Here is an 18,293-nt window from a genome sequence, read left to right on the forward strand (position 1 = left end):
GAAGGACAGGAATTTCAATATAATTTCAATGTTCTAAGAGAATTAATCACATTATTGTTTTATAAGGAACATAATCCTCCACAATTATTAGACTTCTCAATTATTGGGTTTGAGGCACTACTCTAGAATCTAGAAATCCCAGCTAAAAGAAGAGTTGAGGTTCTTATCTACATTATTTGGGCCTTTAAGTCTTTCAATTGAACTATAGCAAGGAAAATGACCTGCCCTGACAACTGTCCCTAATGTGTCCACTTGATTTTGTGTGTTAACATTGCATTTTTTCAAATGCAATTTTTTCACATGCAAAAAAAAGCTTGGTCAACCATGGGTGTTTCCAGGGTTGAAAACTAGGGGGCTGGATGGAAATAAGTTTAGAGGTTTTTTACCACATACCCTCATACCAACTTTCAAACTGCATGCTTGTACTTCTTCCTACAAATTCGCTTAAAATTATTTCATTTCAAAAACAGAAAGGCATCTCTATGCTATCTCTTGTAAGGTTAGATGCTCTGTCTGGGTTACAAGAATTGGAAACCTCTGACAACTGCCCTCTCCCAGTCTTCTTTGTAATACTTGACTTTGGAAATGGGAATTCGGCCATCGGGAACCTTTGATGTGCAGCTGCCTTTTTCAGAGAACATTAACCAACTAACAGTCTTTAGGTCACCCCTTCCTCTTCCATTTGTGAGGCCAGGAAACAAAAGAACAAGAAAACCTCCCGGCAGTGTCATCTTGTCTTGATGACATTCCCACTCTGGGTACCTAACCTTTGAGTTAATGTGTAGTCTACATAGTCGCCATAAAGCTACGGCATTTTACGATAAGGAAGTATTCCTAGGTTACTTGGATATTTGGCAGAGTAATTTTTTTCTCCCTTTAAAACTGCTCAGATAATTGTCCCTAACTTGCTGTTTGTGTACACAACCTGTAAGAAGTGTTATTTTTTGAAGTTATCACCCTCAACAAATTCCCACAGTAGAATCAATCAGTTCCAAACAGAAGAAACTGAGTCAACTTGAAAGATAATCAAAATGAAAGTAGGGAAAAGCAGAACATAGATTCTGTAATTTTATTATTAAAAAGTTCAAAACTTTTTTACATGCTATGACATTAAATGTCATATATGTTCATTGCAAGCAAACCTTTTTAAAAATAAATATACATACTGTATATATTTACATTCAAGTTTGAGTAACTGGTGTCAAGGTGTAGTTCAGGTTCTAATCTTTACCCACCTTGTATATTTGTTCAGCTACTAACTAAACAGCGATTGTATCTTCACTTAGGCACATGGAGAGGTAGAAACTGCTTCTTAAAGAAAAACAAAACTGGAGTGCAAATGTGAAGATTATCATGGAAGCAGCTTAGCTACATCAAGGAGGCCCTAACGAGCTTTGGTCATCTCAAGAAGCTAAATACATGTAGCCTTGTCCTTTAAATTAAAAGCAGAAACACTTTGGGTAAATGCTAATTAGAGCACAACAGGGAGTTGGGCAGATCTCAGCAACTAATGCACTGCCACTCTGCATCCAAGAATTATATATGACTAAGGCAACATAGCAGGGCTGAGCTGGCAGCCGGGCTCCTTATCCCTGATAAGACACAAATAATAAACACATGAGTGGCTTAAGAGACCTCAAATTAATATCTGTACACTGACAGCTTGGAACTCAGAAGCCCACTAAGATACTTCCTTCCCCACGTGAAACCTCTATTAATTTCTGCCCATGATCACCTCCATCCCAAACTGGAATAGGGGTGGGGTGGGGTGGCCCACGGCTTCTTCAGGCCAAGGTTCTTCAATCTCAGGACTAAATCTCATGACGGTTCTTGGGGCTGAGAAGGGCTCCCTGGATTCTTGCCAGACTTGGTGGGGCTCATTCCTGATGGGGTAGGTTGGAGGGAAGCCACAGGTGTGGAGGGCAGAAGCCCTTCTCGTTCCCTTTTCTTCTGTTTCATCCTGCGGTTCTGGAACCAGATTTTGACTTGGGTGTCATTCAGCTGCAAGGAGTTGGCTATCTCGATGCGTCGGGCTCGAGTTAAGTACTTATTGAAATGAAACTCTTTCTCGAGTTCTGTCAGTTGCTTAGTGCTGAAATTCGTGCGGATTGCGCTGGAGGGGCAAGCGGCTCCATACTCGGCGAGTTTGCCTGCAACGTAAAGACAGGGCGTCAGCGGGGCGAGAGGACGAGGAGAACGAACACCGGCGAGCAGCCGGGCTACAGTTACAAAGTCACAGCGCAGCGCTCCCGGGTCCCTATGAACACAGTTGTGCCAAGAGAAACGCTCCACGGGGAGCGCCTCCCTGGAATTTTCTCCATGCCTGTCACATTTTCCAAGCGGGTATTCGGGGCTCCGAGCGTGTATTCGGGACACGATCATTGGCATTCGCCTGCTTTAATAACGCCTCGGACGCATTTCCTCCACGGAACCCAAACCGCCGTCTAGAGGGCCAGCGGCAAAATGCTGCCAGCACAAGGCCACGGAGGAGGTTCCGACCCCGACCCCAGGAGCGTTCGCCCATGGCTCAAATACTTACTTCTCTTCGGGGCGTTCCTCTTCACTTTCATCCACTCGAACGTGCTGAAAGCAGCTGGGAGGCCAGAGGCCGGTGAGGAGGACTTGGGGTAGGCGCCAGGGGCCGGGGATGCAGTCTGAAAGGCCCCGGGGGTACCGTCGGCGGGCTCTTTGAGACACGACGGGAAGGGCCCGGGCTCGCTGAAGGCCCCGTAATCCACGTGGCCGCTGAGGAGCAAGGAGCTGCCGCCCGAAAAAACGGCCGAGGTGGCGTAGTGGACGTGTGCCCCGCCGTCGTCGGCGCGCGGCCCGATGGCGCCCGGGAAGTCGTATGCGGGACCCGGTCCCGGCCCCAGGAAGCCGTAGTCCGCGCGCCCCGCCGCGGCAGGTGCCGCGCCTGGCTCGTAGGCACCCTCTAGGGTGCACGGCGCAAATGGGGGCGCGGCCGGGGGCTGCGCGGGGGTGGCCGGAGGCGAAGGCACGGGTCGGGCGGCGGCCAGGGGCAGGCAGCTGATGAAGGCGCCGTCGCCGCTGCCCAGGGGGAAGGCGGGCTGCAGGGCCACTGGCCGGGCATCCCTGCGGCGGAACTTGGACGCGAAGCTAAGCAGGTCGCCGCCGCCACCGCACGACATGTACTCCAGGTAGGAGCTCATGGTTCCGGCCCGCCCACCTGCGTGCGGAGGCCTGGGCTGCAGGGGTGGCAGGACCGCCACGCTCTGCGCCGCTCGGCCTTTCCCCTCTACCCGAGCTGCCCTCGCCGAGCCATGGTGAGCGAGCGCAAAGTAAATAGTAGCCTAATATAGCGGCGGCGCTGGCCACGTGGCGCCAGCTGGCCAATGGGCGCTTTCCCCGCACGGGGCTCCGCAGGCCTGCCCCGCCACCAACTTCGCGGAACCTGCGGGAGGCCGCCGCCTAGAGACCCCCTACCCCGGGGACAGTCGGCACCGCCCAAGGGCAGCCTGGGGAGGGGCGGGATGAGAGCGCGGGGCGAGAGCCTGGGACGGCTGCTCTCCGGACAGGTAGGTATTGGGCGAGACGTGGGGAGAAAGTCAGGACTGGCCGCTCGGGTGAGGGCGAGAGGATGGAGAGCGAGAGCTTGTTCTGGATCGTAGATGACCAGTCCTCAGATGCGGGTTGCGGACGTCGCGGTGTGGTAGGGGTTAAAAGGGAGCGCGGAGCTCGGGCGGTGGGGAATGCTACTAACCTTTCTCCAGGGAAGGTAGTTAGTTATTCCTCTTCATTTTAGATTTGAGGTCTATGAGCTTTTGGTTTTCTTGGCACTGGTGTTATTTCTCTCCTAAACCTGAAGTAGAGGTTTAATATTTCACTCTCCCTCCGATTTATGGGACTAAATTTTATGCTGTAGGTGCTAGGTACCTGGGGGGCGGCAAAGATTTTTCACTTTTAGATTAGGTTCTCACGTTATTTTTCAACGTTTCCTTCAGCTTCTTCCACTCCTTCCGTTTGTGGTAGCAGAAGTGCGAGTGTTGAAGTGCCAGGTTTTGATTTGGAAAGATGAAGTGAAATGTCTGCCTTGTTCGGAAGTTTAGCCGATTTCTCCCTCTGATTATGTTGTCAAAATAAAGACTCTGCCTTTGTGATGGAGTGGCTCTTTGTGCTCCTGTCTGGAGGCTGGCACCCGGACCAGTGCTGGGCACGCTTTCTCATGGGCGCTTGGCAAGAGTGAGCAAAAATCTTCCCAGGGATGGGTCAGATCTCAGGGGTTTGGACAGGCTTGTACCTCGAAGCAATTAAAGGTACTGTTCCATCAGATAAGTGCTGCGTCGTCTCTTGCAAGTGAAATCTGAGGGCTCACAACGTTAATGGGCTCACGTCTTTCCCTTGATAATATGGTTTTGTTTACTGAGTGTAGAGAGACGGGAAATAAAAGTGCAGTTGGCACAGGAAATGAGGAGTAGAAGGGGTACAGAGGCAAGCTTTTCACTGACAAACTTTCTAACTTCCTTGAACATTTCTTTTAATGTGTCTGTCCTTTGTTGGGGCTGTAGGAAAATAACAAATTAAACACATAAATGTTATTTACACAGAGCAGTAATGAAAGAGAGTGGTTTCCTAAAACTCTGTGAGTAAAGAGTCTACTCTTGGCTTTTCAAATGCCCTTGAGTACTTGATCTACTATAGCATCTGAGTTAGGGTGTCCGAGGTTTTATTATTGTTTTACTGAACATGAAAGAACGATCGAGCCCTTGCCTAAAATTCCATTCTGACAAAGTCTGGAAAATTGGAGCCATCACAGTCCAGGGAGCCAGTTCTGTACAGGGATGTGAATTTGTGAAAAAACAAAGCCACACCAAAAGTACTACTGCTGGTGAGGCTGAAGTTCAGCCAAGATGGGGAGGATTGAGCCATGATGGGGAGGGGGTAGGTAGAGGGTAGACACTTAGGAACTAACACAAAGCTAAAGGGGTCTGGGGTTCCTGCACTGCTGGAGTTCTTGGATTTCATTGGGAAATAGAATCCTATGCTGAAAACAGTCCTTCAAACTTGATGTTGCTGCTCCAATTTTCTCCTGTAACCAATCAGATGACAAAGATCCTAAATAATATTTGAAAAGAGAAAAGTAAAGGCACCCTGGTCAGAAAATGATAGAGCTCTTCAGAGCTAGTTAAGCCTTCAAATATAGGTGCATTTTTTCACTGTCCTCCCTCTGCATGCTTAATGCAAAAGTACCAGCAAGTCAGATGCTGCTAAGCTTATGGTGCCCCCATAGCTATCCTTGGCTAGACTTTAATAGCCAGTTTTTACCAGCATAATGTCCTGACTCTCACATTTCTATCTCAAAAGTATAATGCCCTCTCTCAAAAGGTACTCATCTAATCACAACTCCTAGGCCCAGAGGCCCCAGGGGGTCAAGAAGGAAAAGTGGCTTTGCAAACCTCTCTGAAGAAGATGCCTGGCTGGCTGCAACCCAGGATGTAGGACAGAAAACCCAGCCTGACTGTCTGGCAAGACTGACCCAAACTTATCAAATTGGGAGCCTTTTCTGTGAGGTTTCAGGTAAAACAGGCAGCCTAAGTGCCTTGGCACCCTTTACTGCAGCAAGAACCAGGTTCTTGCTGCTAAGCATTTGGTGCAAAAGTTGAGTCCTTCCTGTCACAATTAAGCATTGACTTTGATGTACTCATGAGCTGTCCACGCTATTTTCCTGAAACAAAATTTTGGAGATTGAGTTTTTTGCTGAGGTGAGGGAAGAAAGTATCCTAAAAGAGAATTTTTTAAAGATTTTTTAAAATCTATTGTTTGGTTTTAACAGCTGTGGGTAAGGTGTTCACTATCTGTTCAGACCCAATAGCAGTTCCCTGATAATTTCATATGGAGGACTACATTCTGTTCATCCCTTGCTCTACTCCTTTTAATCTCCCAGTCTTTGGCATATTCTACGCTTTGAGGCACAGAGTTGTCATTTCCAGTCCTAGACTGATTCTTGACTTGCTCAGGTTAGCTAGCAGTCAAGATTCTGGTCATCTCAGACTCAGATTCAACAACAAATGTTTGCCAGGGGCCTACTATGTTAGAATATCTTGTTAGGGGAGGATTAGGCTGGGAAAAAAAGATATTCACAAATTAAAAGAACAATGAATTCATTCCTGGCACAAGTCTTACCTGTATTATAAATCTACTCCAGAAGAATCTGTATCTATAATTTGCTATGGAGAAATTGGAAGATATTGGGGGAAGTGTGTATAGAAAGATATAACTATAGGATAGTTTGAGTAACTTTAAGTTTGTCTCCTAGGTGTGCACAGAGCATGGAAGAAATGTCTTACTGATTGTATTGCTTCTTCAAGTCATGAATTCCCAAGTGTCCCTTGCCCTGCTATGCCCTGGTGCTATGAGTTCCCAGCAGGAGGCAACAGCAGAGGGGCCTGATTCCCAGGTTGTGTTTGATTGTGGGAATGCTTTGAAATCTTTCCCATCCTGTCCACCAAAGCAGCCACCCCCTGCCCATCCCTCATGACTACCTTTCTCTTCTATTTGAACAACAAGCTTCTTTTCTGCAGACAGAACTGATGGAGGGTGGCAGTCTGGTCTTCTGTGTGTTTACAGTTGTTCCTAAGAAGCCTCTTGCAACCCCTCTCCACAAACCTACTGTGTTACTGCTTGGAGACTCTTGAGTACATGCAAACTCTTGGCTCAACAGCCTCAAAGCATACAAAGGCTCTTGCTTGTTTGAGATAAAAAGAGCAGGAGTGAGGGTGTCTTTTCTCTGAAGCAAGATTTACAGTTCTCTACAGCATCCTTTCTTTAGTTATCCCAGGCCTAGGATGGAGGTGGGGATGGAAAAGATCCTAAAACAGGAATTCTAAACCTGTTGGAAGTCTGATTACATGACCTTCCCTGAGGAAAACGGTTTATAGAGCGTTGTCCCTTTCCCTGAGAACTTTGTGATTGAAAGTTCCATGTTTCGCCTGCCACACAGTAGGCATTCAGTAAATGTTCGTTGGACAGAAATAAAGAATAGACAGAATGGTGCATCTTCACCATGACTAATATTGGCTAAAGGATATCCTTAGATAACTTACTCTCAAAACCACTTCATGTGGGTAGAAATGATCTTAGAAGCTTGTTTTAAAATGCGGGACCCTCAGCCCAATTGGACTGAGGTTTCTCAGTCCAATAAGTCTGACTCGGGAGTCTTTATTTATTTATTTATTTATTTTGCTGTTTGTTCTTTTTTTAAATTTTATTTTATTATTAGTTTCAACTATACAGTACATTGATTAGACATTTATGTAGTTTATAAAACAATCCCCCCATTGCACTTTCTCTCCTCTCACTCTGTGTTTAGCCATTACATAAATGCTAACTGCATTCCCTATGCTGTGCTCCCCATCCCCGTGACCATCTACCAATTACTAATTTGTACTTGTTTAAGCCTTCACCCCTTTCTCCCAGCTCCCCAACCGCCCTCCCTTCTGGCCTGCAGCAGATTGTGAAAATATGGAATGCTTCACGAATTTGCATGTCATCCTTGTGCAGGGTCTATGCTAATCTTCTCTGTATTGGTCCAATTTTAGTATATGTGCTGCTGAAGCAAGCACAGGAGTCTTTATTCTTATTAAGCCTCTTGGGTGATTCTAAAGCCAGGTTCTTTGAACCCACATTTTGAGAATTTCTGCTTTAGGAGCTGGGTTAGGGTAAATAACTGAGGGAAGAGAGGGGTAATTTTGTGGGAGGGCCTGGAACCACCACAATGAGAGCTTATGGCTAACTGGAACACGAGCATACCTGGAAAGAGTCCAGAAGACTGTTGAGTAGTAGAGGCAGAGAGGTCAACATCAAGGGCAAACTTAAGTCTAGTTGGGCTGAAGTTCCAGAAAATATCCTTAAGAAGTAGTCAGTAGGAGTCTCCCAAGTTCTGCTGACAAAATAGTGCTTTGCAGATTGGACTTACATCTGCTCCTTGGCACTTCCCTAATTTGGCTTTGATGATGCCATTAGGGTAGGAAGTGAAAGGTATTTGTTTCTCCTTGTCTAGGAGAAAATTTAAAGTGGTTCTGAGGCAATGGGAAGAGGGAAGGAGTGGGAATGGAGGTCTCAAGAGGGAGGAGCCAACCCTCATTTCTTTCTACCTCTCCCAAATTGTCTGGAATGAGCATTTGGCCTAGGCTGTTTAACTCTTCCTCTGGCCAAAGGTTGACCTTTCATAGCATAACATATCAATGCTAGAAGGCCCCTAAGAAATAAGTGACATCTAACCCTTCATTTTAGAGAGAAAGTCACTTTACTCAGAAGTTAAAAGGCAAAGCCATTCTGCAAAACTGAGGCAACCAACTTGGGTCTCTGACTCTCCACAGTCTGTTGCCCTTCCACAGTCTGCAAAAATCAGGGAGTAAGACAGCCCCTCCTCTGCATTGTGGCAACCTCAAAGCTAAGCAAGCAGAGCAGTGATCAAGGAAGCACCCTAGTTTCTGGAAGACCACAGCTATTGTGAGTGGCTGGGAGGCCTACTGCCTTCCTTTTATTAAACTTGTGCCCCAGACTTCTGAGACCCCACTTTGATCTACTCCAAGAGAGAGCAGTGAAAGACCTGGATCTCCACCCACTCCACCACCAAGCAAGAGTAAAGGAGCCCCTCATTTCCTGCTGAGCTTGATCAGCATGAGGCCCTGGGGGGACAAAACAAGAAATGTCCCAATATTAATGTAGCTGGATAGAGCAAATACAAATAAAGATGGTGTGAACACATGAAGTACACCCAGATCAGTTACATTTGTACTAATTTTTTTTTAATAAGTAATACATTTATATATACATGGTTCTGAAGAGGAGTTTGCACTCAAAAAGCTAATCAGTTCTTTGTTCTGCTTCTGTAGATATGCTTGCTGCATAGGCCACATTCAAAAGTAACTAAAAACTCATCTTCCCTTGGCTTCCTCTGTCTAAGCAACACTATGTAACTACCAGCAACTTCCCTTGGCTTCCTCTCTCTAAGCAACACTATGTAACTACCAGCAACCGTAGATACTCTGGCAGCTTTGTGATGGTCTGAGGACAAATTAACCATCAGCCCATGCCAAATAAGTTCTATATGAGCAATGTTGCAACTGAGCTCCAGGCCCAGATCTTCAGAGCCCTAGCTCCTCTGGGACTGCCAGCATAATAAACCTGAGTTCACCAACTCTCTAAGTGCTGCATGGTTTCTCATTGGTCTGATTTTTGCACCTTATCTGCAACATTTTGAGTTGCAAAGGATATAAAAGGGTATGTAGTGAAAGTATTTTTCCCACCCTTGTCCCTGGCCACCTAGTTTCCTTTCACATAGGCAACCAATTTTATGAGTTTCTTATATATTTTTCCAGAGATACTTTGTGCACACACACACACACATTTTTACACAAACAATAGTATATTAGATAGACTCTCTGCACCATGCTTTTCTCTCCATTGTCTCTTGAAGACCATTTCATATAAATGCATACGGAATTCCTGGTTTATTTTTACAACTTTATGATGTTCTACTGTATACACCTAATACAACTTATTTAACCAGTCCCTTATTAATGGAAATTTAGCTTATTTTCAATCTTTTGCTATTATAAACACATGTGCAAGTGTTTTCCTATTAGAAAAATTCCCAGATATGAAATTAATCAAAAGTATATGCACTGGCAATGTTGATACATATTGCCAAATTGCTCGCCATATAAGTGAGTCAATTTATACTTTTACCAGCAACAAATGAGAATTGCTGTTTCCTCACATTTTTACCAAGTCAAGGAATAAGAATCTTTTATTTTTTCCAATCTGATAAGTGAAAAAGAATACCTTTTACTTACCCTTATAGCATCTCCAGTAATGTCATTCTCCCTTATTTCATCTGTTCCTTCCATAGTTCTATTTTACAAATGGTAATACTAACACAGAAAAGATAAGCAACTTGCTGCAGTCACACCCAACAAGTGGCCAAGGTCAGATACTCAACACTCCTATACTACATTGTACCACAGAGAAGTTTAAGGGGTGGCTTAAGAAATTTAAGAGAATAGGTGGCTTCAAGCATTCCTTGAAAGATGCATGATACGTGAAAAAACATAGAAGCTTTCCAACATCTGCTAAGAAGTCTCCTTAGTGGTCTGATACCAAGACTATATTTCTATATTGTGTCCCCTGGAGAGTACCCTCCAGAAGCAGAGGGATTAGCAATATAATCAGGCCTAGTCTTAAGCATTAGCTTGGATTCAATATCTGCAAAGCAGCAGAGTGTTATTTTTAATTTTCCTGAGATTTATTTCCACCCAGGACCTCATTATTGATCATCATGGTGTGGATAAGAGGACTTTTTCCCTAGGTTCGGCTTTATACAAGACACTCACTTAGACCTGATGAAGAGACTACCCCCCCCCACACACACACACAAACACATACACACACACACGGTAAACTTAGGAGGTAGATATCTTTACTGACTCATTGATGATGAAATTGAAGAGCAGAAAGATTAAGTGAATTGCTTAGGTCACACAGTATATCAATTAGCTAAGCAGAAAACACAATGTAGACCGAAAATTGAACTCATCTTTTCCAAAACCCTCATCTATTCATTTTGGTGAATGATCTGACTACCCACTCAGCCCCTCAAAATAGAAACCTGGGCATTGGAATCCACAACTCCTCTTTTATTCGTCCAGTTGACCACCAAATCCTATGGATTCTTCCTCCTACACGTCTCTCCTCTTCATTCTTATTATGTTAGTTCCTCTCTAGGCTGGATTATTACAGCAGCCTCCTTTTCTCCTTCTTATTGCCTCCTATCTTTCCTTTCTCCCATCAGACACAGTACCCCCCAAGAGTTAGCTTTCCTAACAAGTAACCCTCTCATCCCAGCTTATAACCTTCAGTGGCTCCCCACTGCCTACAGACTCAGTCCAGACTCCTTTCCCCAGACTTTCTACAAGCTCTCCTTCCAGCCAGATGCACCACTATAAACTACTCTCCTTGTTCTAGGTCCAGACCTTGCTCTTTCTTCCCTCCCTGCTTTTGCATGTGCCGTTCTCTCCACCTGGTTAGGCCCTCCTTCCTGGGCCTAAAAAACTCCTGTACTTCAGGGACCCAAATTCACTTCCTCTGAGAAGCCTTTTTTTGAGTCTAGAGCAGTGGTCCCCAACCTTTTGAGCACCAGGGACCAGTGCTCCTATGAGAATCTAATGCCTGATGATCTGAGGTGGACTTGAGGTGGTGGTGATGCTAGCACTGGGGAGCGGCTGCAAATACAGCTGAAGCTTCACTCACTCACCCAAAGCTTACCCCTGCTGTGTGACCCAGTTCCTAACAGGCCATGCATCAGTACTGGTCAGCAATGGTGGGTAGGGGTGGGGGGTTGGGGACCCCTGCTTTACAGTACTGTTAGTGACATCGTCTCTTTATTCCAGGAACATTTTGACCACACCTCTGTTACAGCATCCGTCATACTGTTTTAGGATTCTTTTTCTTCCCCAGTAGATAGAGGGGCACACACCATTAGTGACTCATTTTTCTATCCCAGGGCCAAGCATAGTGCATATAGGAACTCTAAAGTAGATATTGGTGAAAAGACTGGGAGAGAAAGATGCTGAACCAAGGACAACAGGACCAAGTATTTTAATCGCTCAATGAGTTCAGGACACTGTGCATGGCTTAATGCTTCAGCTTATATCTATCTGAAGCAAAATGACAGTAAACATTTCTCCAAAGCAAGTTAATTTCCACCCAAGAGGATTAAAAAGAGAAGACTGAGCAAAGGGCATAGAAAGCTGGGACCTATGTCCTTCAGAGAACTTTCCTTAGGGCTGAGGCAACACATTTAACTAACTTCAGAAAATTCTCACCTGATGTCACTCAGGAAAAAAAAAAAGTTTTAAAAGGGGGCAGCCTGGAACTTTCTCAGAATTTATAAAGAGAACAGCATGTACCACTCTACAGAGGGTAGAAGAATGTGTCCACACCCACTTACCCAAGTCCTCCAGCTGTAAACAGCTTTTATGCTAATGACTGCCCCCCAAAAACTTGCTGTCTATCCCTTTATGGTGTTTCTAAAATGAACCCTCTAAAAAAGAGCTGAAGAAAAAATACTAGATAGAGCATAGTGAATTCAGTTAGCGATACTGTATTGGATATTTGAAAGTTTCTAAGAGAATAAATCTTAAAAGTTATAAGAAAAAAAATTTTTTGTAACTATATATGATGACGGATGTTAACTAGCTTTATTGTGGTGATCATTTTGTGGTGTATACAAACATTAAATCGTCATGTGTACACCTGAAACTAATGTTATATGTCAATTTAAAAAAAAAATTTTAATACTCAAGTCCTGCCCTCACATCAAAAAAGAGAGGAGAGGCATATCATTGTGGTTGGTGTTTTGAATATACTTTTATTGTTATTTTTAATGGCATTCAATTTTAGTTCCGAGTTTAGCAGGTGTCATATCCTACTTCCTCCCACACAAATCCTCCTGCATGTAAAGAGGAGAACTAAACTACTTCAGACTCACCCCTTGAATCCTAGTCCCTGGGGACATCCTTTTTAAACTCTTAAATAAAAGTGTCTGCAAGAACCTTTTGATCCATTGGGATTTTTCTTGTCCTGTCTTCAAAGATAGATTTGGCCCTTTCTGGGGTGCAGCAGCATTTAAGGGCATCACTTGGGTGAGCAGGAGGTGTAGGAGTGAAGGGTGTTAGGATGTAGAATCACCCAGCATCAGGGGCGGGCTTGAGGGCTGGCATGTTGGGAGGGAGCTGGGCACCCCAAGTGGTCCAAGAGCAGGGCTGGTGGGAGGCAGTGCTGGCCCAGTGTGAGGAGGCGACCGGCAGGCACTTCTCTCTGGCCTGGTGCAACAGTGCTGATCAGACTGCTCTGCTCCCAGAGAACCAGCATTGCGTGGCGGGTCGCTCCCTCTGTTGGTGCTCACCCCGTGTGCCTGCCTCTCCTCCGTTTGTGGTTTCTGGTCGGTTCCCAGCTGGCCTAGACCTGCTCTGAAGAAGGAGGAACCGCTGTCTAAAGAAAAGTGCACACCGGGTGATTGATGAACTCTTAATAGGACTAACCTCTCCTGCCCCTCCCCCCAGACACAGAGAAATCGTTCACCCCAGTCTCCTCTTCAGACCTCCTCGCTAGCATGAGGGGATGTGGCCGCCAGCCGGTTGGGTGATTAACTCACCGTTTGTCTTTCCGAAGCGTTCCAGGTGGATTCAGGAACACCCACCCACCCCCAGCCACTGCCTGGCTCTGCTGACTGCGCCCTGCCGCGGGCGGGCAGAGCGCCAGCAAGCGCGTGTCACATGGTAGCAAGGCCCAAGCAGGCCTTTGTCCTGCGCTACCGCCCAACTGTTAGGGGAGACTGCGGGCTATTGTTCCCTGCAGGGGAGGGAGATGCTCAGACTCAGAATCCACGACAGCCTCTTCCCAGAGTGTCCCTGGTCCGAGGACGATTGGGACTTCCTTTGTGTGTTCTCTTCCTGAGGCAGGAATAGCTTGGTGGTTGCCACCCCAAAGGGCAACAGACCCGAATGGGGTAGGGGGAGAGGAAGGTTGGTGCCAGCTCAGCCACTGCCTGAAACTCAGTTCATCCTACCCAGTTTCCCTGCTGGACCCTTGTGGAGGAAGTGGGAAGAGATATGGTACTTGTAAGGGAACACTTTGAACATTAGAGCCATCAGGTGGCCTTCTCCCTGTCTCCTTGTAAGGCCCTAGCCCAACAGGTCCTCTTGGCCTAGTTTGAGGCCTGCTTCCCCAGCAAAAACATTTCAGTTGTACCAGGGTTCTCCATTAATTCTGATTTAAGATCGCCTCTTTGGGCTCTTACTAATGTTAAAACCCTGTTTTCACGATTTTCCAGATATTATTCTTCCATAAAAGTGATCCAGACTAGCTATAGGAACCGGTCAAGATATTTTGCCTGTAGATCTAGGTTAAGAGGATTTATGCAATAACTTCCCACCTTGTAGATCTCCTGGGCACCCTACACCTGCTTCTGCTATTGCAAATGATTGGACATCCATTTACCTTGGCTCTTCCTTCATGTGTGGAAACCTATGGTTCAGGCTAGACCTGGCCTGAAAGTAGGTCTTGGGATTGTCTTTACTTTTCCAACTTGTCAAGGCAGGTATAAGAAGTGAGGAAAATGTTTAGGAATAGGCTTTAGGTCAAGTATTTAAGTCCATTTGGCACCAACGTTAGGCCCCAAAGATAAAGGCATGTGTAGCTGGATAGAAGACAGGGAATAATGAGAACTAAGATTCTCTGTGAACCTCTCCACCACCAATCAGCACCACCAATACAATAAGTGCAGAGGATTCACCTACCCAACCTTTTTTTTTTTTCTAAATGAGCCAGTCCTCAAAGGTGGTGAGGACATGGTAAGTGACTCAGTCTTAGCTCCTTGTGTCTAGAGATAGGTATGCTCACCAGGGCCCTAGATATATCCTCTCTGGAAAGTGGCAGTGCCCCGAAGTGATCAGGCTATAGGCCTGTGGAGACTAGAGCCTTCTGCCCATCTTTATTTTATTTAACACTCATAAACTTCCATTCATCCTATTCTTTTCTTACAGTTTCTGAAAGAAGGACCAAAGTAATGCCATGAACTCCCAGATGAAGAGGAACTTCCTGGATCTGTAACTGGATTTAACCAATTCATGAATTCAGGAGGCGGTTTCAACTAATTTTCAGGATAAAGCCAAAACAGGCCTGTGACTGTCCCTTGAATACTGAACGTGTAAATAAGCTTTTGGCTTCCAAAGGTCAAGCAGAGAAACACTTTTTAGTGTTGGTTTCCTTCTTTGTTATTCAAACAGACACCCACACATATCCTCTTTACCCTCCCTAATGAAAAACCTCAACAGATGGAGAGCCTATGCTCCTAAGCATGCTGACTGAGAAGATACACTTCACCCAGGGGTCAATCAGCTGGTCCAAAATGGGGGAGGGAGAAGGAACGAGTAGCTAATATAGGTAATCACTATCTTTTAATACTCCTTACAGATAGAAATTCGAAAAGTTCTGTTCAGCAAGGTTAGCAGCCTCTGGGGCCTGGGAAACCAATTTTGCTGATGTGTGTGATAGGGACTAGGCCTGGGGCTGCACCAAAGGGAAAGTACTCATTCTACGTTCTCTTTCTCATTTGAAAGCTTGCACAAAGAATTGGTACAAATGGATGGTTAACTTAATGATTCCATCAGAGGCGGATTTTTCTCTGACAGGTCCCTGGATGAGGCTGAGGTCTGAAAGCCAGGAAGCAGAATATATACTTAATCACCCTTTCTTACCGCCTCTCCAAGGTCCAGGACTACTTATTCTTCAGGCCTTTCCTCTCTAACTTCCCCACACCCCTGGCTAGCTCAATTGGGTTTCCTCCCATCACTCCAGACTGGGTTTCTGAGTTTCTCATGGGAGCCAGGGAAAGCTCTTGGTCTGCCTAAATCTCTTTCCCCACCCCCATCTCCCATTTTGCAGTGGGCCATTCCACTGCCTCACTTCTACCCTGCGTTAGTTAATTCACATTTGATTGTGTGGAGAGAACAACTGCCACCCTCCATCCGTGGGCCCGGGCTTGCGGCCCTGACCCCATTCTTCAGACCTCAGGAGAATTCCCCACTACCTCTCTGATCTCCACGTTCCCAAAGCCAGCAGTACAGGAAAAAAGCCGAGATGGTCAAGGCCTGAGCCAAAGAGCGATTTCTTCTCCATGGGCAAACGAGGCGAACCTCCCAGGGACCAATGCCCAGGGGCAACGCCCGGGCCTTCCCCACCTCCCGCTGTCAGCCGGTCCATCGTTGCCTTTGTGTGGCCTTACCCCGCTGCGAAGCCCGTGGGGAAGCTGTGCACACAATGGTGTGGCGGCTTCCGGAAGACTTGTCTGCTCAGGGCACCCTTAACCCAACGCCCGGAGGCGAGGGCCAGCAGCATCGAGGCCTTGGTGCTTTCCCCTTGCTCCCGGCACTCCCCTGCCCCCGCGCGCGCGCGCCGTGACGGGCTGGCGTGGAGGCTTCCCTCCCTGCCTACTTGACTCCTCCCGCTGCAGGTTCTAGCCGGAAAAAGAGGCCTGGGCCCAGGGCGCCATTGCTGGGCCTGGGCTCCCCTCCCCTCCCCCTCCTTTCTCTGCATCACCGAGACCCAGGGTGGGGGATGGAGGCGGGTGTCTCTGCGCATAGAGCAGCTATTGTGACCCTCCTTCGTAAAGCGGGAACCCTGCCGAGCGTGTACCACCGACGGTGGCGGGGAAGGAGGCAACTGTGTTTGCAAACCTAGGGTGGAGTGGGGGGCACTGGGAAATAAAGGTTTGCAACCTCGGGCATTTGGGCCTTTCAGATGGCGTTTGGTTGTGTTTAGACTCCGGTGCTTCCTAACACTAATTACAAGCTCAAAAGGAGCAGAATTTATGGCGAAGGCCAAGGCGGCGTGTTTATAATTTATGAAGGTTTAAAGAGCTGTGTCGCGGGCCCCACTCTTGCCCTGGCCCGCGGCTGCGCGTGAAGTGCTTTCCCCAGACTGACTGTGGCCCCCACCCACGCCAGGAGCGACCGAGTGTGCCCATCACATGACACTCACACCAATGGCAGGAACGAATCCGAGCCATTCTCAGAAACCTCGAAAATCTCTCCGAAAGGTGAGAGAAAACCACAGATTTGTCCCAAACAAACTCCTCAACCCTACTAGAGAGGTTGCCTCGGCGGCCGAGGCTGCCTTGAGAGGGAGCCCCTAACCCCGCACTTCTTTCGAGCCTGAGCACGAAAGGAAGCTGATGTCAGTCGGGCTAGACACCGTTTAAAGTCTAATCCATGAAACCCTAAGCCGCAGATGACACCGGGGGCCTTGCAGACACCCGCAGACTCAGCAGATACTCCTGTGGTAACACACATAGCTGGAAAACGCCTGGAGACATGATGCATTATGTATTTTTATTATTACTTATGGTAGGAAGAGAAGATGAAGGAAAACCGGGCTGAATCTAAACAGCCTAACAATTCATCTATTTAATATTTAGCCAGTTAAGGAAGGTTGTTATCCCTGCAAGGCAACAAGCTCTTCTTTGATTTCCCTAAAAGTTTAAAAAATAATTTCTTACAAGACAATTAGAAATTCTGCCTATGGACGCAAATTTCATAGAAAACAATTTTAAGCCTCGAAAGTGGGTAAAATATCCCTTCTGTTGAAGTCATTTATTCTGTTGATACACTTATACAACATGTATACTTTAAACCTGCTCCGATAAGGTGAAATTTAGCAAAAGGACAACCCCCTCCCACCCCTAATCTAACATGCCATTTTAAAAACAGCACAAAGGAACAAGGAAACTAAATATTATTTTGAGCCATCATCATTTAGCGAAACACAAACATCCAACTAGAAACGATTGATGTTCCACCAGAAGATTAGAAGTTAAATTATTTCCACACAATAGGAATTTAACCTTTTGTCACCGGGGATGTAGTAGGAGTTGCATTATTTGTCAAACCAAATAGAGATGCGTGGGCCGACTTTGCTGAAATACAAAGAATTGAACCTTATCTGAAGGCGTTTTCCAAGTGCTTCTTCCCAGAGAAGCGGGTGTAAGTTGTCTGCCCTTAGCTAAAGCCACGCTAATATTTATAAAATGGTTATAAATCCTTGGAGACATTTCCCCCCCAATTTTGTACAAAGAAACAAGAGTAAATAAGGTGTGTATACTTATGTTCCATTAATGAAACTTTTACTACTTTACATCATGGGAAACATTAGTATTCTTTAGAAATTCAAGTTTACAGAGGAGAATCCTCTGTAACCATCAACCACTATAAAGGAAAAAGACGTAACAGCACTTCCTAGAGAAAAAGCTTAGGTGCCTGTCTCCAAATGATCGTTTCTTTTTTTGCACCTTAGCTTTTTCAGAGCCCAATTCTTCTTATGACTTCTCCTGTGTCTTTTCTGTGATTGTCAGTTTTCTTGCAAAAAAAAAAATTATTACTTAATACAGAAATGTGAGCTCTGGCCTCCCCGATGTAAATGCAGTCTTAAGTCCATTTGTGTCTAGAAAGGGCGGTAGGAACAGCAAAGCGGGCACAGCGAAAGCTCTGGCCAAATAATCCCTCCTGGAACATTGCTATGTTTGCATCCTCAGATTCCCCCCCCCCCCCCGCCTTACGTCAATAGCTGGGATGTAATCAAGTATCTCCAGATCCCAAAGAAATGAAAAAATAAATACTTAAAAGGGTCAGTCTATTTGGGTCTAACACAGGAATTGTGGAAAAGATAAACGCAGTGATCTACTTGCAAAGTGTGCGTGATTAACACAGATACAC

The 18,293-nt window shown here is 46.0% G+C and overlaps 1 protein-coding gene, 1 long non-coding RNA gene and 1 other non-coding gene across 3 annotated transcripts; 1 reads left to right on the top strand and 2 right to left on the bottom strand.

Annotated features, from left to right (window-relative positions):
• Nucleotides 1-1,135: 1,135 nt before the first annotated feature.
• Nucleotides 1,136-3,247, bottom strand: HOXD1 (homeobox D1). The gene is made up of 2 exons (XM_016134545.2): nt 2,540-3,247; nt 1,136-2,150 (listed from the first exon to the last, which is right to left on the bottom strand). The coding sequence occupies exons 1-2, from the start codon at nt 3,168-3,170 to the stop codon at nt 1,819-1,821; spliced, it is 963 nt and encodes a 320-aa protein (XP_015990031.1). The 5' UTR covers nt 3,171-3,247; the 3' UTR covers nt 1,136-1,818.
• Nucleotides 3,248-3,410: 163 nt separating this feature from the next.
• On the top strand, nt 3,411-14,772 carry LOC107504949. Its single transcript, XR_004955703.1, has 2 exons — nt 3,411-3,536; nt 14,568-14,772. It is a non-coding gene; the product is annotated as an uncharacterized LOC107504949 (long non-coding RNA).
• LOC118614433 lies at nt 7,474-7,580 on the bottom strand. Its single transcript, XR_004956038.1, has one exon. It is a non-coding gene; the product is annotated as a U6 spliceosomal RNA (small nuclear RNA).
• Nucleotides 14,773-18,293: the final 3,521 nt, after the last annotated feature.

This window comes from Rousettus aegyptiacus, unplaced genomic scaffold, assembly GCF_014176215.1.
Source record: "Rousettus aegyptiacus isolate mRouAeg1 unplaced genomic scaffold, mRouAeg1.p scaffold_m13_p_2, whole genome shotgun sequence".
Lineage (NCBI taxonomy): Eukaryota > Metazoa > Chordata > Mammalia > Chiroptera > Pteropodidae > Rousettus > Rousettus aegyptiacus.

Excerpts from the sequence above, each read along its gene's own strand:
- HOXD1 (XM_016134545.2), bottom strand. The coding sequence starts at position 3,170 with ATGAGCTCCTACCTGGAGTACATGTCGTGCGGTGGCGGCGGCGACCTG. Across the intron at positions 2,151-2,539 it reads GAGGAACGCCCCGAAGAGAA|GCAAACTCGCCGAGTATGGA; the intron begins GTAAGTATTTGA and ends TTTACGTTGCAG.